At 39.2% G+C, this 23,218-nt stretch overlaps 1 protein-coding gene across 5 annotated transcripts in view; it reads right to left on the reverse strand.

The window, feature by feature from the left end:
• agap2 (ArfGAP with GTPase domain, ankyrin repeat and PH domain 2) overlaps positions 1–19,899 on the reverse strand; it is a 55,250-nt gene extending 35,351 nt beyond the window's left edge. For 2 of the 5 annotated variants that reach the window (XM_017436471.3, XM_017436469.3), the window contains exons 1-2: positions 10,002–12,140; positions 100–158 (exon numbers count right to left, since the gene is read on the reverse strand). In XM_017436471.3, the coding sequence (XP_017291960.1) occupies positions 100–158; positions 10,002–11,103 (1,161 nt within the window). In that variant the 5' untranslated portion in view covers positions 11,104–12,140. Of the gene's footprint in view, positions 1–99; positions 159–10,001; positions 12,141–19,575 lie in introns of those variants that run through there. The other 3 variants (XM_017436472.3, XM_017436474.3, XM_017436470.3) reach the window with 3 other exon arrangements.
• Positions 19,900–23,218: the final 3,319 nt, after the last annotated feature.

The raw sequence follows: 23,218 nt of genomic DNA on the forward strand, positions 1-23,218 counted from the left end.
AATCAGATAAACCAACATCTCTGATCTATCTGATTATTTGTATCTAAAGTATAAATCTAATGAATGATGCAATCTGAGGAACCTTGTTCAGGCACTCACCAGTCTCAGCTCTGGGATGGATCTGCTCAGCGTCCACTCCTGACTGTTGGCAATATTTACTAAGGAAAAAGACAAACAGAGACAAATGGTCAGTAAGGCAAAAACACAGTGAAAGATTTATCATTTCAATTATATACAGATGGGAGCCTGTTTGAAGAGGTACTAGGGCCAAATAATGGTTTAATAAAACTTAGAGTTTGACAAAATAACTAATATGAGTATACTAAACAGGCTAATTTATGAATTTACTTAAAAAGCATGTGGTATTTGTCCAAACTATGCTTTCTGTTATACACTATTCATCGATCCATCCATCTTCCTCACTCACTTTTCCTTTCTGGGTCACAAGTAGCTGGTGCCTTTCTCCAGCAGTCATAGTGCAAGAGGCAGGGGACACTTTGGACAAGTCCATCACAGGGACACATAGAGTAATACATGAGAAACAACCATTCAGACTTTCACTCACACCTAGGGACAATTTTAGAGTTACCAATTAACCTAAAATGCATGTTTTTGGTCTGTGGGAGGAAACCTGAGTACCCGGAGTAAACCCATTTGAGCACAGGAAGAACATGCAAACTCCACATAAAAAGGCCGGGAGTGTGAGGCAACAGTTCTAAACATTGTTCAGCCATGCCGCCCCACCCTGTTTATGTAAATCTTTTTTCTTTAATATTAAGAAAAAAATAATATGGCTATATGTACAGGATGCTGTATGGAAGGCTGTATGGTCACATGTCAAATATGAATGAAGATGTTTGGGAACTTTGTGATGGCCAAAGACTGTTGTGAAAAGTAAATTTAATTCCAGTGATCTGTAATTACTCAAAGAAAATGAGCCAGCTGTTAAAGAAGGCTGCTCATAAGCCTTTGATGGTATACTGTGCTGCACAAGCTGCTCAAAATAGACACAAGTAGACAATGAAATGTTTTTTAAATTGTTCTTTTTTTTTTTTTTAAGCTCATTGGTACTTGAACTTTTTTTTATTTTAAAATGATTTAAATACAGTGCATGTAAACAGTTCTATAATTTGGGGTTTGAGAGGACAGGAAAGAGACAGACAAACACAGAAGGGCTGTTTGTTTGAGCCTCATTTTCAATCTTCCTCTAATTAACTTAGGGAATGAGAGAAACAAGTGCATGGTTACCATGGCTTTAACATTTCTTTTGATCTTGGTTCTCTTCACACTTTTTATACAATTTATACAACAAAATGCAGGCATTTATTCTTACAGCTGAATCGGCACTCGTCAACATTTCTTCAGAAATTTTCTGGTTCTTGAATGATACTGTTTTATTTACAGAGTATGGAGATAAGAGTGAAACAGTAAATATCAGTTCCTAGAGAAAGGTCTTACTTTGCTCATAAATAAAAATAAAGTTACACAAAGATATTATCCTGTTGCATTCCAACTTCCATCTAAAGGCATGCCTCACATTCTTTAACTAGACTTGTGTTTGCCTGGCATCCTTCAAAATGCTTGACTGGAAAACACAAAAGCACACAACAAAGACATTTAACAAATACACACTGAATCTGCTCAAACTGCTGCAGGTCCAGGGAACCAGCAGAATGACACCAGTCTTACAGAACCAGACTTATCTCCAGAACATAGCAGCACTGGCTCGATGGTTATACTACACAGCCTCAACATACAAGGGTGAGGAGGAAAAACACTAGCAGGTTTTTTTGTCCTTTAAAGTAGCAGACACAAATTTGCTTTGCAGTAAGCCTTGGCAACAATGGTTCTAAATGGGAATGTCTTTGTGGAAAGAAATCCTATTAAAAAAATATCCTGTATTTTTAGTAAAGATACATAATTGTCACTCCCATAAGGAAACATATTGTACATTTTTTGCGAGTATAATGATTGTGACAAAGTTCTCATCCTGTAATATTTGCGTGATTTTTGTATGTCCACATCCTGTTCTCCTGGTTCTTGTGCCTTCTAAATTGGCCATAAGTAAAGATTTATGGGTGCATTTTGATATCAGGCGATAAAAAAATTGTTTTTACTGGGTGTGCAAAAATAGTTTGACTATAAGCATAAAAGTATAAATGGGCAAAAGGTGATGTACATCCTGGACAGATCACCAGTCCATCACAGTCCAACATGTTAATTTAGATATCTCTACAACCCTATTCTAAAACCATTCTAAATAATATGGTCAGTCACTCATAAATGCATTTACCTATAAACTTGTTCACTGCTGAGTTTAAGAAGTAACCAATTTTGCATCACTTTGGACATTGGGACAAAACTGGAGATCTCAGGCAAAAAAAATACTGCAAGGACTAGAAAAATATATAAGTATAGAAATTTTTGCTGTTATGCAACCATGCTAACCAAAGGACTGTCCTGGTAGAAATGCTTTAAATCTTGAGTGAACAATACTAAAATAACTCTTACTGTGTTATTTCATTTCTTTTGCACAGTCTATTAGTTAATTAACTATAAAAGGAAAACAGTTTATTTGAGCATAGGCATGAATCTGTGTTTAGTACTCAGCTCACATATACATTTGCAACATAACACAGATGTTGTCCGGTTGAGAGCAACAAACAAACTCATCTAAAAGTGTAGAGGTTCAATATTAGCTAATGCATTGTTCTTTAACACCAGCTTATCATTGTTGACAAAGAGTTGTTCGTATGGAATGGGCCCTTGATTGACTCTTATTATTATCACCCGTCGCTTTTCTATCCAGAATTTTATGGAAAAAATGGCAGAGTTATAGATGTTTTGGTAAAACCCTTAAAATGACATTATGCATATTTTTGTGTGACATTGTGAAATGTTGTGCTCAGAGTATTGTGAATGACTCTCAGCTACTAGCACACCAACTTTTAGCACAATATATAGTTATAATATATACAGTATACACAATATATTGTAGATGGTGCTAAAAATTGTACATAATTCTCATATTTTGTAAATATATACAAACTGACTAAATTAAAGCCAGTTTTTTTTTTCAGTTCAGTTGTCTGTGGCAGCCATCTTAAATTCTTTTGGCTCCAAAAGTTAATCCGCTGTAGATGTACATCCAGTAACTACTTTCAAAGAGTTTTATTTAATTTGTCAAGTGGTTCATAACACATTTTGGTAAGAGACAGACACACACAGATATGGGCCAAAATATACTGGTCCAGCTTCGCCTTTCGTCAGTAGGTGGTCAAGAGAAAGCAGTGAACTAGAGAAAAATAACCAGAGAGGAGAACTGGAGATTTGGGAAAACGTGTGTAAGACAGAAATATGGCTCACTGTGCTCCTTGTGATCTTTCCTTCAAAAACACACAATGATTAAACTTGAGCCTGGTACCTAGTCTGTAGGTGCCAGACTAGGTGCTGGGCTAGTCACCTAGTCTGGCAGGCTCATAAATACCATGTAAATGCAAATGGTGATGATGTCCTACAGTAGACAAAAAAGGGCATACAAGCTGCTGCTGCAGGCTGCCACTTTGCAAAAAGAGTGATTCCTGTCACTGAAACAGACACATGCACAGACTTTCTCTTGTCTTAGTCTGTTTGAAAGCTCTTTTTATGGCTCTGTGCTGCAGCCAAAAGTGATTAGACAATATAGCCCTTCTGCTGTGTCGACTCACAGATTCTACAGAAACCCATTAACATCCACATCTTGCTCTAAACCAATCATAGTCCTCCCCCACGTGGCCAGGAGATGGTCACTTTTTTTTTGCTTTAAACCTTGTCCTCGAAGTCATGTGTCAATGTACTGTCTTTAACATACACACACACAGACACACATGCACAAACACACTTCCTCCACCCTCTGTTTCATCAGACTCTGCCTCTGTAGCAGCAGCACGAGCAGCAGGCCTGACGGTTGCCATGGCAACACTTCCTCCTGCCCTGGGTATGTGTGTGAGTGCGGTCGGTGGGGCTGGTCTCACAACTTGAGTGGATCCTTGGTGTGCATGTGTAACAGTGCAAACACACACAATGAATGAGCGAACAGACAAAACACACACACTGGCTGTCTCTGAAAGAGCTGGACACTGCAGCTGCACCGAGGCAAACCCTCAAATCTAAAAATGCCACACGTCATTTGGACATAAATTTTACCCTAATCCAACAGAAGAATAAGAGAGAGGAAAAAAGGGAGGAGTACAATGCCAGAGTATGCGATGAGTGGAATATCAAAGACAGGAATTCAGGATTCAGGTTTCTGTGGAGTCCAGCTTTTCCTTTTTTTCATTGCAACTGAACAATTATTATCTTGTGTCTTTCACCCGCTATCAGCTGTTCCAGCTTCACAGAGACAAAAGCTCAACAAAAATTAGCCGGATTGGTGCGATCCATCTGTGATTGAGCCACGAGCACCTCTCCCCTCTGGCTTCATTATGAGATTTAAACCCACGCTGGGAATGTTGCTAAACTGGGTCTGTGTGGGTGTCGTGTGTGTGTGAGTGGTGATTACCCCTCCAGTGGTGTGAAATCTACCCACGCTCTGAGGGGAATTAGATTAAGTCTGTCCAAGACGATTCTATTGCCTCAGATTAAAGAACATCATCGATTTTCAGCAGCACACAGCAGCAGAAAAACGTTCCTCAGACGGGTGACGATGTTACAGCCTGTAAACGTATTCTGTTCTTCAATGATCAACCCCACCCAGTCCCAGTCTGACTCATTTTAAACAGATGCCTATGCTCAGATGAAGGGGCTATGCTCACATGAGCAGGTGCAGGTGCGTTGTTACGATGCTGAAACAACAGGGGCTCTGTGACAACTGCAACATTTTAAAATAATTTTGATTCAAAAACTAATTTAAAAGTGTCTGTGTGTGCAAAATATCTCACAAACTACTGAATTAATTTAAATGAACCTTTCAAAAAGTAACCACTGAATGCACATCTACAGCTGATTAAGTTTTGATCACAATTCAAGATGATTGCTACAGCCGACTGACCTCAAAAAAACCCAAAATGTGTATAACCCAGAGAGTTTAAAATATACTGAGCTAAAATTTGGTGTGGTAGTAGCTGACAGTCCTTCACAACACATATTCCAACTGCTAACAGATCATGTGAGTTCGAGCAAGATAATCACAAGAGAATCTTAGTTCTCTTAGTCTTAGTTTAAAACTCTTGCATCTGAGGCAGCGGGCAATATGCATTCCTTCAAGGAATCAATTGTAAAGTGGTCTCAACAGATGTACAGCCTCAAAATTAATCAGTTTAATGCTAAACTGTATGCTGCAAACATTTAAAATTATATACAAATATATGTCATTTTTATCATCTGTTTCTGCCACCTGCTTGTGACACACTTCACACTTCGAGCAAGTTTTAGCCATTTTGGTCAAATCTTGACAATAACATTATGTGCAATATCACGTAAAGAGTCTGTGTAGTAAATGACTCTCAGTGACTACCAAATCAAATTCTTGCTCAATATCTGTAAAACTGATTGAGTTGTAACCATTTTGTGTTGTCTAAGGTTGATTAGATGTGGTGGCCATCTTGAATTAAATTGACTCCAAATGTTAAACATTTGTAGATGTACATCCAATGATTACCTTCAGAGAGTTTAATTAAAATCTGTTCAATGTTTTATATATTTTGCTAACAGAAGAGACATTAACATACAAGAACAAACAGGAAAAAACATTGTTGCCCACCTTTTGCCTTCTGGCAGTGCTGGCGGGTGATAATATTATTTATGCTCAGGCTTCATCTGATATTTGAACACAACACCAATTGTGGTTTGATTTCTGCTCAGCTTCTGCTGTTTGTTCAGCTTTGCACACTGTGTTGTTCAAGCTGTGCAAAAGTCTTGGTTTGGTCTTTGTTTCTTCATATTTTACTTTCCCTGAGTCAGATCATTAAACCACTTTAAGCTGACTAATGAATCATTCAGGCATGAAAAGGCTCCTGAACTCAAGAGATGAACGAGAGTTGTGTTGATACATAACAGACAAATTAGCAAAAAAAAAAAAAAAAAATCACACAAAAAAAAAAAGATTAAATCTGGAAATGTGGTGTAGATGTAACTAAGAGTCATTCACAATACATACTCTTGCCAGAATCTGAATCTGAGTGTTGTTTTATTCTTTGTTTCCTGTACTTTTATTTTCTTGTGATCCTAGTGTTTATTCCTTGTGTTTAATATGCTTTGTTGTGTAGTTTTGCTCTCTGTGCCCTCTGTGTTCCCTGTGCCACTATTCACCTGCCCTCAGCTGAGTAGTTTTCCAGTCAGCCTGCAACTCCCATCTGCACCAGTGTCTAGTTTGTAAAATCACTCACCTGTTCCCACTTCTTTGTCAGCCCAGGGTTTATATTCAGCCTGGTCATTTTCTCTCTGCTGGTTCATTGTTGGTATTATGCCACAGTCAGGTTCTCTCCTTGTGTCTCCTCATGATCTTCTATGTCTATGTTTTGTTTTTTGTTTTGCAGCCTTTTGTTTTCATTTTTATTATAATAAATCAGTTTTTGTTGTTTGAGCTCCCTGTGATGTCTGCATCTGGGTTTATAAACCTGATAACTCTGAGTACTGTGCAATGTGCTAGATTTAAAAAATAAATAAACACAACTTTGGCAATAACTGTTGAGATCAACAAAATATCTCAAGATCTACAAGACAAATTTTAATGAAACTTTCAGAAAAGAATCATTTACATTTACAACAACTGATTAACTTTTGGAGTCAATCCAGTTTAAGATGGCCACCACACCCACATTAGCCAATACAAAAATAGCAATAACTCAGTCCCCTTTACCAATATATGACACAGCAGCACTTTGTTGCTGCAGCAGCAGCAGAAACCTGTTCTCAATTTCCTCCAGCCTCACCTGCATATCTCTATCTAAAGAAAATAAAAACTTAAAGTGTTGACAGAACTCAGCTAACATGCTTTGACAACAGTTACCAGCCAAATGTATGCTGCTGTGGAGGGCAAAACATGCCTGTGCAGAAACAGCCTCAGTGGTGTATGCATATAATAAAGAGATGCTGCTAGAGATAACAGAAAAAAACACATTTGAAACTGCTTGTGCTTTTAGGGAAACATTAAGTTGTCATGTTTTTTTAGGGGCTTAATGCATGGTTTTACAGCACAGTATTTTTAATTTTCTTCTGTCATGAGATCTGAGGCTATTCAGAAAACACTGGGGTGGAAGCTTCAAATGCCAAGACAAAACAACACTGATTAGTGTTTGGCAATAAAGGTCTGCAGACAAGAGAAAGTCTGACTGTGGTCTGTTATCATGGCTGTCTAGTCAACTTTGAAACAATGTTGTGTCTAATAGTTATCAATAATTGGTATCTCATCAGTCATAGAGCATGGAGTATGAAGAAAGAGGCAAAAATCTTCATCCAGGTTATACTAATGAATAAGCCAAACAAGGGCCAGTTTTTTATTGTTTTTCGGGCTTATAAAACAACTCTTTCTCAAAAATGTCCTATTAGTGTGAAAGAATGCTACATTAGCTAATATTAACACTACACTTTTCATGACACCATTTGTTTAGTTTGTTGTTGTTAGCTGTTTTCTCAATCGAATAACTTCTGTCTTACTGCATAAATGTATATGTGCGGAGCATAGATAGACTGTGTATATGTTGCCGGGTTGGCTAAATCATCATCAGTCCACCTGATCAGCACTTCTAATCAAATATTCCCCTTATAACAGCAGACTGATACATTCAACAGCATATACTATAAAGATTACTCAGTCTCAAGAGTATTTACAAAATTGTACAACAAGATTTGAACGCACACAAGTTTTGTATGTGTTCAATAAAATTCACAAATCTACAATTCACAATGTATAAATGGTTTCTCAAATGTGCATATTTCAAACTGCACAAGTAGGAACATGCCAAACATACAAATTGTCAAATGCGCAACTACAAATTGCCTGCTGCAAATGGATCAATCAAGATGAACGCACGAATCAGCATATTTGTTAATTTTGTGGACTCTGTATGGCTGAAATTAACTACCCAAAATAGGCAAGTTATTCTTCTGGAAAAACTACCAGAGAAATGTCCACAGCAGCAGTGTCCTCTTGTGCCAGTGCCCTAGCCTTTAACGGTGGACGGTAGACACAATGGCGGGGCATCTACCACGTGTCCCATCCTCTGAAGTAAGTATGAACTAGACGTGCATGTAGAAAGAATAAAGGCTACAAATGTTGCTGGTGGGATTAAACAGATTAAGCTCCATTTATTATCTTAGATAAGTAGTTACTTATGTCTGGTTGTTGGGTTCAGATGTCTCAGCTTTCCACCAGCCTTGAACACAGCTTTACATTTGTAAATCTGGAGCGTGAAGAAAGTCCTAAAAGTTACATGGACAGACAAGCTGATCCGTGTGCTTGTGTTGACCATCTGTCTGCAGCATGTGATTCGTGCATGCATTTGAGTGTTTGTATGCATAGCGTATCACTTCTGCAGTTTGAAATGTGTGCATTTGAGAAACTGTGAACTTTGTGGTACACGTTTGTTAATTATGTTATACGAATGTAAGACTTGTATACATACAAATTTTGTTTTTTGTATACAAATGTTGTTATATTTTTTTCAATACTTTTGAGACCAATTTATCTTCATAAAATACAATCTATTCATGCTCCACACACATACATTTGTGAATTAACAGAGACATTCGGTTGGGAAAATGGCAACAAACTAAACAAATGGTGCAAAATGTTTAATATTACCAGTATGTGAAAGAATGGTATGACAAAGAGTTGTTTTATAAGCCTTAAAATTGATTTAAAAAACTGGCCATAATTTGACTAGCAATTAGCCTAGCCTGGTCAAAGACATTTGCCCCTTTATCTAGACTCCATGCTCTATGACTGACTTCACAGATGATAAGGTACTAACTATTGATAACTATTAGTCAGAACATTACTTCACAGTTGACTGGACTAGGTAGTAGACTTTATATTGTCTCAGAAGCTCTCCTCTGACAGAAGCGTGCAGCTCTAAAACCCATGCCATTGATAAATACCACATAGAGAAATAGCATTTCCTGTGACACTGCATTGCTAAATGCTGACTGACTTTCCTGAAATTTGTCAAAAAATGAAGGCTTGAAGGTAAAAAATACAAAAAAAAAATAGCAAAACAGTAGCTCAAAGCTACCAAAATGAGCATAGCTAAATGCTAAAATTAGAAAACAGTAGCTAAAAACTGAATGTAGTAAAACTGTAGTCAAGAGCTAAAATTAGCAAGAGAGTAGCTAAAAGCTAAAAGGAGCATAAGAAGACAAAAACAGAGAAAGTTTGCTGAAATAGATTTCTAAGGGGACAATATTCTTGAAGGAATTCTCAATGTTTTTTTTATGAAGAATTCTATCTTTAATAAAGTTAGGCATTTTGAAATCTGTAGAAGGAAAAAAAAAGTCATGGTACACTATTCCTAATAGAGTTAAACATTTTGATATATGATAGGGTACAATAGCACAAAATTTTAAGAAGTAGTTTGAAACAAAAACATAGAAAAAACTAAAGTAACTATAAACAGGAAAGCATGAATAGTAATAATAAAAAAACTGGCCAAATCTGCTAATCATAATTTCAAAACTGTACTCCTGTAACTTTAATCATAAAAATGGAGGAGGCTGCTATTGTGCTGAAGCAGATATGATGTGGGTAGAGTTAGGTAATGAAATAATGTTTACAGCCTGAAATACAATTCTGCAAGCCATGCACAAAAAATAGCCACGATTTTATGAAAATATAGCCGCACATCTCACTGCATCTCACTTGGCTGCACTTAAAATTCAGTGACACTGCAGCTGCTAACTGTGTATTTTCTTGCAATAGTGAGTCATGCTGGAGTCAAAACCTACTCTCCAACATTTGCAGCCCAGTAAGATGCTACCTTCAGAACTATAGAGGCGACAAAGTTGTTGTGTTTGTGACCTCCTACCTTCCTCCTCACTGGAATCTCTCTGTATGTAGACTGGTGGTGTGGTGGAGGATGACCCCACCGCCCCTGAACTGCTCTTGGTGAAAATGCCACTGATGAACTTGAGCATCTTTCTGTCCTTGGCAGAGCCTCTCTGGCTATGCTGGGCCTGCTGTCCCTCTCTGACAAGCCCCAGGTCCTCAGAGAGGCTGTTGAGATCACTGTTATCCAGCGTGCGGCTTTTCCCTTTGCGTGCTGGTTTATTCACCTGGGTGGCAGGTGCAGGCAGGGAGGTTGAGCCTGTCTTTAGTCTCTCTTTCCTTGGAATGTCTCTGAGCACTGCAGCCATGCTGCCTCCCATTTCCAGGGGCATTCCAACGTCAGCCTCGTCCCGCAGATCCCTCCACACTTCAGATCGACTTACCTCTGCCCAGGAGGCCCTGCAGGGCCCCGGGGAGCGCGTTGCCATGCGGCAGTCCTTGCGATCAAGGCTCTGGGCTGAGGTAGGGCTGCGCTCCCGGCCTTCCCTGAAATCGCGACCCCGCGTAGCCACGCTGCTGTGGGACTTCAGCAGACTCACAGGACGCTGGCCTGCTGGACGGAGAGGGAGGCTGGTTCTGATCGGAGTGCGGCTGGGCTCCATTGTTTCCATCGTTGGTGTTGTGATGTGTGAAGGGATGAGAACTGACTTCTCGACCATCTCTGCAGACGTTGTCTTTTGAATGGTTGCTGTCTCAGCAGGTGAGGGGATTAAGATGCTGGAAGGTGGCTTTTCACCACTTTTACTGACAGCATCAACATTGGAGACTCTCTTCTCTTTCAGACAGCCAAGCAATCTTCTCTCTCCACCTTTGAGTTCATCTTCTTTCTCAACTCCGGCATCCTGAGCTCCTTCTGGCTGTCCTACAACTGCTCCGGCCCCATTTTCTGCCCTGGCAGGAGCTAAGCCTTCAGCCTCCACTTTGACTTTCTCCTCTTGCCATCCTTCCTGTCCAACTTCCACCTCCTTCCCCTGAGTGCTTCTCTTGGCCTCCCCTCCATCCTCTTCTACAGCCTCTACCTTCACCAAGGTGAGGGAGATGAGGTAGGTGGTGCGTTGTTGCAGGGTGCCGCCTCCACTCATGTGTTCAGGCTTCAGTGGACACACAGCAGATGAATGAAACCAGACAGAAGAACAGGAGCAAGTTACACAGAGAGGGGGAAAGTTTGTTTGTGGAAGACTTGACAGGTTTCATCCATCACCCAGCTCACAGTTTTCTTTGCTCATCCTAATTTCCATTTCTTTGCCATTTCAAAACTACAACCTTGAGCTCTCTGCCAGGGGCAACCAATCAACTCTTTTGTTCTTTCTAAAACACTCAATTCATTTATCACTGCATATGAGGCACATCGCCACTATCCTTTCTGATGAATCCTCTCTGATAGTAGATATGTACTTATCCTTATTTCTACAGGCTACATCCATATGTTGCTCAGTCCATTCTCTTCACTGGCAGCAAAAATCTTCAGATGCAAAAAAAAACAAGGGTTCTGCATTATACGTCTTTAGGAAGGAGAGAAGGAGCAGCCATACATTGAAAAGGTGGAAAAAGGTGAAAAGTCTTTAAAAATTCATTGGTGTCACTCTGAAGCAGCACATCACAGGACTCCCGGAGCCGAATAAAGTCCAGTTGAGATCATCATAGGCTCCCAGTGCACAACTCACATGTGTGTGGCTCAGAGAGGGAGGCAGGCAGCCTCACTGAAGAGGGCCAGAGGGGATCCGGAGGAAAAACCAGCAGGAGCCTGGGTGAATGAGTGAGGGCGCGTCCGTCCATCACACCCCTCCCTTTCCTCTGTCTCTTGGACCTCCTGTGTCCTCTGAGTGCATCAGACGTCGTTGAGGACCATGGCGATGAGAGTCACCCCTCCAACAAACACACAGGTTCACATGCACCTCCACCCGTCTCCCTCACACTCTGCCGTTCACCTTCTTGCTCCAACACACAAGATCCTCCAGCGCCCCTCCTTCAGCATACCCCTCCTCGATCCAATATGGAATGCATAAAATGCAGAGAGATCCTGCTTCTCCCCCTCCCACCACCACCTTTATTTTACTCTCCCTTCTCTCTGTTTCTGCTGCTGCTGCTTAGCTCAGACCGTCCCCGCTTTTTATTGCTCGTCCCATCTCCATCCCCTCCCCTGCATCCTCCTCCTCCTGTAGTGGTAGAGGGAGGAGGATGGTGAAGCAGCGGCGCACACCCAATCTGGAAAAGCTGCTAAATGAAGGGACAGATCAGGGATNTATCCAGCTTACTGCAGGGTCTCTATTGAAGGTGATAACCAGCTAATTATTTACTAACACCAGTTTGTCAGGGTTTGAACTTTACTTTATAAAGAGCAGACCAGCAGAGAAAAAGTAATACAAGTAAAATTACTGTAGAATTGTAAATAAGCATAAATAAATCAAAATAAAGCAGCTTGTTGACTCTGGTGTTTTAGATAAATTTATATTAAATTTAGTCTCAGTACTTTAGATTAACTTAAAATTCCAGCCTTGATCTTAAATATCATCAAAAATAAAACATGTTATAATAAAAAGCTGATTACAAATTGCTGCGTTCAATATGCATTCCATTAATAAATGCTAGGCCTTTCATTTTTTCTGAAAAGTTACAGCAGCCTCTTCGATTCTCTGTCCTTCCTTTAATCTCTAATCCCCAACGTGCAGAATTTTAGCTCGATATCTGTAAAACTGCCAGAGTTATAGCCATCTTTGTATTTACTAAGATAGCTTTGCTGTGGAGGCTATCTTAAATCAAACCGACTGCAAAAAGTTCATCAGTGCTAGATGTAAACCCGATGATTACTTTCCGAAAGTTTCATCAAAAATCATTCAGTGATTCCTGAGATATTTTGTTAACACACACACAGTCACAGGAATCCAACTGCCTCTCAAGGTAACATCTGATAGTTTTTTAACCAAAGATTTTTGGCACAATATTGACTGAACAAGGAATTAAGAGGAAAACTATTTCACATTAGCGGTGAGTGAAATGACAATTCATTACATCAAAACGACTGCACTCCTGCATCAGTATGTGCTGTATACTCATTTATTGCACAAGTCTGGCACCAAATTCACCTCCACAAAATTCTGCAGTGTGAATGGTGAAATGTCCACTAGCTGCTGCTGCAGCTGCAGGTGTATAGTAGCTCAAATGGCCACCTGACCAGAGGTGCTAATGGTATTGACCACTTCAGTAGAAGTTAGAGAAGGGCAATGCTGGAGCTGGCAGTAAACATCTTCAGTCTGACAGGTCAGGGTGACTGCTGCCTTGATTGCTTTCATTACTCACACATTGTTCAGAGACAGAGCTGCCAGCCTGGGACTCCATCACACCTGCCAGGACCTGCTCTCAACAACTCAGAGAAAGAACAAATCAAGAAAAGCTGCAAGAGCTGATGTAACTGCGAGAAATAAATCTCAGACAGATCAGAGCGCCGAAATGAGATCTGATAACTATTTTCCTTTGCCTGTTTGATCGTCTCTTTAAAGAAATAATGTCTACACAATCACAAGTTAAGGTGCTTGTTGTTACAGAGCAGCCGGCTGATGGTGGAGAAAAAAAAAAAAAAGCTGTGAGGAAAATGGAGCGAGGCTGCTTAGTATGAAGAAAAGTCTTTCATAGAATATTCATCAATTCTGCTTCTCTTCTCCGGCTTTAATAAGGAGAAAAACAAAGCCAATCAGCTGCAGATCAGTGGCTTTGAGCAACAAGATAATTGCTACATTATATAGGAAAACCATGAAATGATCACATGATTCATGGTAATGTGATAAAGCGGCACCTGTTACGGCAACAATGGAAATATAAAAGTACTGCCTTCTGTTCGTTCTAAAAAGAAATAACAGTAATTTCATCAGCAAAGACACATTCATAAAATATGATGCTGTGCAAACAGCTTTTTCATTAAGTGCTCATCATATAAAGTTCAAACATTTATTAACTAAATCAAACATTCATTACATCTTGCATTTATGAAAGTGAGTGGACGTTTGTCATATAAATTATTGTCAACAGTGTCTGCGCTCTCATTACTTTTACAATAAGGAAGTTCTCGTTCCAGCTGTAAAATGAGCAACATTTTAATCAGTTTGTGCAATAAACGTAAACAAGAATCACGAGTGCGGGGTGAGGGGAGGCAGACCCACAGTGGAAAGAGACATTTACACCCTCAAATTTTAAAACTATATGTGTTTTAATACACATAACAAAAGATCTAGCATTCCTTGAAAGAATGCATATCACCTGCTGCCTTTTATGCCACTAAAACTAAGATTACTTTATGTTCGGAAATGACAGAGTGGTAGCCATTTTGTTCAAACCTTGTAAATAACACCATGCTTATTCTCGTGCAATATTGCTTTATCTTGGGTGATCTGTTAGCGCTAAGTATGACTCCCTCCAGGCAGAAAACGGACACAAGGCATTCTTCCATGGTTACTGGCATTTATTGACCATGCCGTGAGAACTGTACAACACAAAATATATATTTACAGAAAGAAATATACAACTATTACACAGCAAACATTTAAAATAAAGTGACTTAACTTACAAAAACAGAGACATTACGTTACCTTTAAACAGGTGACTAATAAACTCAACAAATTCAATAAAATAAACATTCTATTGCTATACAAAACAAAATACAAAAAAAAAAAACCGTATACCTCATTGGCCGCTTCAACCTGAAAGGGTTAATGTTTCCTTTTCACACGAGCCCCGGTACACGCCTCACCAAGCTTCTTTACCAATTAAACAAAAACAAGCATGCTGCCCTCTATCGAGTGCAGCGTGTCACCAAAAATATGTTCCCAAAGGAAACAGCAACCCAAACACTGGTTCCACTCTGGCAACATCCATACAATCTTCAATAAACACAAAATACTTTCCATTACTTTAACTTATCTACCAACTTAACCATAAAATTAACCCGAAATGCACAACTGCTGCTGATGGCAGCCACACTAGTCAATAGCTGTTTTGCACATGCACATACATTCAGACAGCAGAATGCAGTTTATGTTACTTACCTTTTTCAATATGTCGCAGAAACCCAACCTCACTGTCAGTCCAAACAAATGTTTGTGTATTCACCATTTTGGATATAACTGTTTACATGCTCCAGACTGCATGCGTGCCTCATTGAAAGCCTGGCATCGGTGTCGCCAGGAATACGATAATTACTGTTTTAAAAAATAGTTTTATGGTCAAGTCCTCCTCCTTTTCAGTGCACACGTTTGCCAATCACAACACAACCTCCCCACTCCAAGAAAGCACACCTCACTCAACACATTTGATAGTTTGAGTTAAAATAATTTTAAAGTGACATTATGATAGTTCATCATTTCCTAACTGACAACCCTGCCTGGTGTGGAGGCTATAGCGGATTCTATGAGCACAGCCATTTCCATGTAAATGCTTTTTTTTCTTGTTGATTTGCCTCAATAAACACTGAAAAACACTAATGTTTCCAGAGATCATTCTTGTGTAAACAGGACCTAAATCAGCCTTAGGACTGTCTGGTTGAGGGTTGGGGGTTGATGGGGAAGGCATATTTATAGGGGATTTATATATATATATGGGAGTGTAAAAATATACACTCCCATCTCGCCCTATTTGTTCCACATGGGCAGTTCCACTTCAAGCTCGGGTCCTCTACCAGAGATCTGGGAGCTTGAGGGTTCTGCTCAGTATCTTAGCTGTTCCTAAGATTGCACTCTTTTAGGCAGAGATCTCTGAGGTTGTTACTGGGATCTGTTGGAGCCACTCTTCCAGTTTCAGGGTCACAGCACCGAATTCTCCGATGAATGACCATTGGTACCACTGAGGCCTTGACTCTCCACAAATTCTCTATTTTCTCTTGCAGCCCTTGGTGTTTCTTGAGCTTTTCATGCTCCTTCTTCCAGATATTACAGTCACTTGTGACTGCTACACAGTGGTGGAGAAAGTACTCAAACACTGTACTTAAGTAAAAGTACAAATAAACAGACAAAAATGTACTCCAGTATAAGTAGAAGTACCACCTTAACATTTTTACTTAAGTAAAAGTAANGGGGGGGGGGTGTTAAACAGGGATGACAAAGAGGAGGAAAACATAGATGGGTGTTTTTGGAGGGAAAAATTGGGGAAGGGGGGGGGGCAGGTTTCCATATCAGCCTCATTTACAGAAGAACTCCATCAGCATCATGTATTTGTCTCCAGCTGCCTGGTAATGTGTGTGTGAATAACGGAGCTTGCCGCTCTGCATGGCTCCTCCTTGGTGGGGGGGCGGTGGGTTTGGCTTGTTTGTTGCTAAGGTGTTACAATCTTCCTGGCTCAGTGACACAACCATCACCTCCTCTTGCTCTCCCATTGGTGCATTCTGTCTTGTAATTTCTAACATGATATAAAGTGGTGTTTCTGTATGTGAAACAAATTTCTGGTGAATTTATTGATTTGTAGTCTATTGCTTCCTATGACATGTGTTCATTAGTTAAAAGCTGAATTGTGAACAATTGCAGTTACTATTTTTAAAACTTTGGCATTAACTGTGTCAACTGTGTCTGTTTGTTAGCCAAATATCTAATGAAAGAGTGGAGAGATTACATTGAAACCTCTAGAAAAACAATATTGGATGTCCAATATTTATGTTATATTAACTTCCTTCAAGGAATATTAGACATTTGATTAATTTAGCATTCTGATAACTTAGTCAATAATAAAAAAAAAAAATATGTCAGTGAAAGCAGAGGAGGAACTGCTGCAGTGGCTGCATCACTGAATATTCTGCAGAAAACATGCCCATACATCCATCATTTGAGTTATTACATAGTCTAATTTCTTCCTTATTACTCTCTGGAAAAAAATCCTTGATGTTAAATATTCCCTAACGATGCATCACTCTCAGCCTCGCCTCATCCTCCCATCATCCAGGATGTAACTGTCCACCTGCTCAGCCCCCCACCACACAGTCAGTGAAAGGGGCAATAACGACTCCTGCTGAATACTAAAGAGTCTGAAAACTGCCTTTGGCTCAAGGGGAAAACACATCCTGAGAAGAAGAGCAGAAAGCTCGAGCTGTGTTTCCTTTAAAAAAAAATCTCCAAATAGTTCAACACTTTCTGGCTATTGATATACCTGAGTGCAAAAATCCATGTGAACAAATATGGGGACATGATGTGTATGTGCGAATCTGAATTGCTCATTATTGTGACATACACAAAATCGTGTAAAAAAAATTACACAAAAATGCAAAAATGTTGTGTTGCATGCAGACAGAGCCCTCCTTGACACACACATTCATAGCTCTGAGCAGGTGCTGTCAGATGGCCAGTGACCAAAGGCAGTGGTCATGCTGGGTGATTTTTCCTTTATCCTTCACTGTGAGCTGTCTTTACCATCCTCACCCCCCATCTCTCACTGTGCTGCCATGCTGCAGTGAACACACCACTCCGATTCACATTTAAATCTCTTCTCTCTGCTTCCAGCAGCACCTCGCCCTTTTCTCTCTGCTCATTTTTCTTTCCTTTGGCATGCAGGCAGTCATTCACATTCTATTCATCTAATGGGTCCAAAAGAGGAGTGACTCTTTTTTTTTTAGCATCAGTTAATGTCTCACACACACACAGAGCCAGGCTCCACTGATGCTTCTCCGATTTTGATCCCGACTGACACTGAAACAGTCTATTTATACAAAAATGTTTTTATATGTGCCCCTCAGAATGTTTCCAGATCTAGTAGATGCTAACAACACCTTAAACCTTATTAGAGTTTGTCAGGGAGGAACTTTACATCATCAGTGCTGTGAATAAATTGATGAAAACTTAAAGTCTCATTATTTTGTCCTCAGCATTAGTTCAGAGCACAATCAGTTGATAAACCATAAATGAAGAGCTAAGCTAAAAATAGTAAAACATTAGCTAAAAGTAGCAAAATGCTAGCAATAAGTTTAAAAAAACTAAATGCTAGATAAAATTTAAAAGCACTAAATAGCTAACTAAAAAACTAAAAGTAGCATAGGGCAAGTTAAAAATAGCAAAAGGCTAGCTAAAAACTAAAAGTAGCAAGATGGCAGCTAAATGTAGCAAAAGCCTAGCTAAGTTAAACGTAGCTAAAGTCTAGCTAAAAGCTAAACATAGCAGAATGGGAGCTAAATTAACATAAAAAGACAAAAATAAAGCAATTGGGCAAAAACATTTAAAAGAAAGCAATATTTTGAAGGAGTTAAAGAGATCTTAATGTATGTCTATGGAAAAGAGATTTTTAAATAAATGTAAATATTTGAAAAAGTATAAAAGTTACATAGGTTCTCATCCAGCCTACAGTCTGTGTGATTTCAGTAGTTAAAAAATTGTGAAAACACATAAATGTGAAAAAAAAAGATGAATTTATTTTTTGTCACTTCTTAAATGTTTTTTTAATCAAATGTGCATGCTGTTATAAAGTAGAATACTTTTTCAATGATTACTTTTTTCCAGTTAATAATCCAATTATTATTCTCTGAGAGTTTTAATAAAATTTGTCCTGTAATTTATGATATATTTTGCTAACAGACAGAGTTGACTTCATCAGTTAATGCCAAAGTTTTAAACTAATGCCTCATGTGATCTGTAAGTGCTTGAAGTATGCGTTGGTTATGACTCTCAGCTATCACATCAGATTTTACCTCAGTATGTCAGCACTATTGGGCTATGCTCAGAAGACCTTTTTTTTCCAGACTATATGGTCTATGATTGATATCATGGCCAACAAAGTACTAACTATTGATAAATATATGACAAAATATTTTAAAAATCACCAGACTATTTTAAAATGGAGTAAATAAAGTACCAAGATAGCACCATCCTACATCAAAACAGAACTTGTTTTAACGGTATATTTGTTTTTCATTGTTCCATAAATATTACCGGTTTAGGTAAGATCTGAGTACTTCCTGTACTTCTGGGAAAAAACAGACACTGCTGAACATGTCATAGACCGTTCTAAAGAATCCATCAGTGACACATTCTGTCAGTTTAACAAGAAAGGTGGGGAGTGTACAAGTTTGTGATGTAAAACCAATCGGCTTCATGTAAAAGCCCTGTTTGTATGAGAGGAAGTGGCTTTGAGGGCAGTTGCAGATTGGCAGACAGGAAGTAGGCCGCACAGCAGGTTTCATCTTGCTGCCATGGCAATGGCTGCTAAGAGATGTCGCCATGGGTGTGCCTGTGTCCAGAGGGTGAATGATGTCTAATGCCACCACATCACTGAGACCAGGAGGTGAATTAGTGAGATTTGGAGTGAGAAGGAAACATTTTCAGTTCAAACAAAGTACCGACAGAGACTGACAGGAAGCTGAGAAGACGATATCACCCCTGTGATCTTGTTCCCTTGCACCACACCAACAAAGATGATATAAAAGAATTTAAATTTTTTTAGAAGATGTTTTTATGGTTCTCTCATTAAAACTCCTTTGAAACTTCCTAATGTAACAACAGGTTATTAAGTACTTCACTGGGTTGACGTACAGGTACTACAGTGTAAGTACAAAAATAACGTAAACAAACTTTTGCTCACTAAAATGGTCTTACCTTGAATGCTGTGGAGGTAAACTTTAAGGCCTGAACGCAGCTGTTGGTCCGCCACCCTTTCAAACTGCTTGGAGAGCCTGTTGATTGCACTTTGGAGCAAGTCATGCCTCCTGACCTCTGCTTTTATCGCAGAGGAATAAATCGATTTGCTGTTGCTGGTCATCCTCACGTGTGAATCAGTTGACAACTGAAGCAAGAGGTTGCTTCAGCCCATTTGAACTATTGGGTGTTTGTTCCACAAGAAGAACCCAACACAAGACAGAGAGGCAGCAGGAAAAGGAGACGAAGGCAGCTCCGTGTCTCTCTCGCTCTTCCTCTCTCTTTAAACCACAAAAGTCAGATCACGACAGCGCACGTCTCAGTTTCCTCTGCAGGTTCAAACTGAACTGAATTCACTTCCTTATTTCAAATCACTACTAGTCATCTCGCTACGTTGAAAATACTGTAAAAGGGAAAAAGAAAGTAAGCTTGTGTTCAATTTTTAGGTTTCACGGATTAAAAACGGCTCTTAGCAGGTTCTCAAATGGGATAAATACAACTTCAGAGGAACAACAACTTGACATATTGCACTGTGTCAATGCTTATTCAGTAAAAGCTAAGTCAAAATGCACCCTGATCCTTTCAATATGTAACAAGAGGATCTAAAACAGGTGCTGCTGATCAAAGGCATTAATTACCTGATTAACAATAGTGAGCTGCAATATAAAAGCAGAAGTTTTGGCTGTTTGCTGTTCTGAATTAGGTTGTGCGTTAACACAACCCCAAGAAGGACAGACATCAGCAATGACCCTGGAAGAGCAACTGTTGCTGGTAACAAGTACAATTAGAGTTAAAGGCCATTTTCCTGTTTAACAAGGTTGGGTTGACTCCAAAACTTAACAAACTGTAAATTTACTAGTTTCAATTATTAGTTTCTGATAGTTAAACTAAATCCAACCAGTGGTTCATGACATTTTTTTGCTAACGGAACAGAAAAATGAACATCCACACACAGACACAGATAGCCCTTTTGTTTTTGGTGACAGACAATATAAATAACACCGGTAAACTTTTTCACCACATAGTATGGAAAGAAACTAACTTTTCAATGGTCTGAGTGTAAGAGTCACAAGTATATTTTTTTATATCATACAGTATTAAAGTATGGAGGACCAAAAGCGACATAATCAAAAATAAAAATAAAAGTATATATATATAATAAAAGTATATATAAAAGTATATATATTTTGCTTTTGTCTTTTCCTTACACATGTGTTTTCATCAAGTAATGTTTATATTTAGCTTTTGCCTTTTCCTTACACATTTCCTCCTCCTCATTAATCACCTTGTGCATTTCTGCCTCAGTATGCAAATGAGGAGGCTGTCTTCTTGGTCCAGCTCCTCTCCTATTGGTCAATAACCAGGAAAGAGCAGGCTCCATGTGCAGATTGATTGTTCATGCCTGCGCTCTCTGCCGTTTCAGGAGAACGCCTTATTTGAGAGGGAGTGAACTAGTAGCAGATATGTCTCAGACAGTTGCAGAAGAGTTAAGGCACGTTGCAAGCTTAGCTGACGGCAATACAGTCAGTGATGACTATTTATTGTTTCCCTTTTTAATATTTAATATCGCTCACACCCGTGCGTGCTCCCTCGCAAGGGCGCGCCCGATCACTTTTCAGCACGACACCGTCCATCCTTCTTTCAAATGGTATCAGTTCGGTACGCGTTTATCCCCACCTGTAGCTGACATGCTCTGGCGGTGGCCAGTTAGTAGCTTTTTTGCCTCCACCCTAAAATCTGACCACTTTTTCTCCACCCCGGCCCCAGCCCTCTCTGTCCCACTCACTAAATTAACAGTGAAAACAATGTGCTGCCGCTCACAAAGCTTCCTTTTACTTGTAACACCACGACTGGGGCTCCCGAATATTATATTTTTTCTGTTCTCCATCTCATTGACCAGCATATCAAGTTCTGCCTCTGTGAAATTTAGCTTCTTCGCTCTTTTCTCCATGGTTGCCTTGGTAACCATGAAATAACATTGATCAGCTGTTTGACGTGAAACAACCCTGTTTGTAATAAGTAACCCTGTTTGCCCTCAGCCGTTCAACAATTTGTTTCATGTAAACAATTTTACATTAGCCTCTAAAATAATGTAATGATTCTGTGTTTTGGTTCTGCTGGGGTCCATATGGTGGTGTGTATTTGTTATAAGTTGCACTGTGTTCCTTATTGTTATGTGAAGAGTGTTATGGGCTTTCCCTGTCCGTCTTTGTTGAGTCCCACTCGCGTGTGTTAGACCTGTAATGTGGGCGGGGGGATCAGGGAGGGGGAGGTCCAGGACTGGGGGTGTTGGGAGTGTGTGGGAGCTAGCCAAAAAGCAATTCAGTAGGTAACAGCCTGGGGGAGGCGTGAGCTGCAGCCTCAAGAATAGCAGCTCGTATCTGTTCTAATAAACCCTGTTGGCGGGACTACATCTGCGGTGTGTTGGCGTCATTACAATAACATCTCAGCTTATTGCTATTCTACATGAGCTAAAGCTAAATATATACAGTAATAAAGCAAGTATGCCCTTTTTTAATTTTAATGTACATATAATTAGGATGAGTAACAAGATCTCACTGTGACATGCTTTATTTACCAAAAATAAGTAAATTACAGAAAAGGTCAATGAAAAACTAAGTACTCTGCACAACCGAATAACTTGAATAACCACTTTGACCTGCATTAGCATGCAGAATACGCTTTCTGTATGGTATTGATCATCTCAGTCATTGTGGAGAAAATGTCTTCTTCCCATTGCTGTTTGTTGAAATTTGCAAGCATTTGTTTATGCATCACTTTTCTAGGGTCACAGCTGTTTTATATGAGGCTTGGAGCTAATTTGTTGTGTAGGTTTTTCCCAAACATAAAGCTGTGCATTCTGGCTAAAACATCTCTACTTATAACTACAAAAGTTTTTTTTAATTTAGCTTCAGTTTAAAATATCTGATATTATTTAGGGAGTTTATTATTTTGGAGCAGTGATAATTTTCTACTAAATGGCTAAAACAAAATCTACAACATGTGCTGGCATTTTTACAAGAGAGCCTCCAGAAATTTTTCAAAAGGGTGGCCACTGTTAATCTTGGAGTGCCATACCAAAACCAAAGACCATACAAAATTTTAATGTTTTCAGCTCTTGTGAGAACAAAATGACATGACTTTCATCATGCAACTACATCAATGAGAGCAGATTTCTACATATCTTGATGAGTATAAGGGTACATTTACACGACACTGTTTTTGAGTGAAGTAGTAAATTTTATGCTGTGGTTCAGCTGTTCGTGTAGATGACAATATCAAAGATTTTCAGGGCACCCACTACAATTGTGTGAAATCACATATGAGAACCACAGACGGCTGTAGTTATGACTCCCTCCAGGCAGAAAACGGACACAAGGCATTCTTCTATGGTTACTGGCATTTATTGACCATGCCGTGAGAACTGTACAACACAAAATATATATTTACAGAAAGAAATATACAACTATTACACAGCAAACATTTAAAATAAAGTGACTTAACTTACAAAAACAGAGACATTACGTTACCTTTAAACAGGTGACTAATAAACTCAACAAATTCAATAAAATAAACATTCTATTGCTATACAAAACAAAATACA

The sequence above is a fragment of the Kryptolebias marmoratus genome, linkage group LG8, assembly GCF_001649575.2.
Source record: "Kryptolebias marmoratus isolate JLee-2015 linkage group LG8, ASM164957v2, whole genome shotgun sequence".
Lineage (NCBI taxonomy): Eukaryota > Metazoa > Chordata > Actinopteri > Cyprinodontiformes > Rivulidae > Kryptolebias > Kryptolebias marmoratus.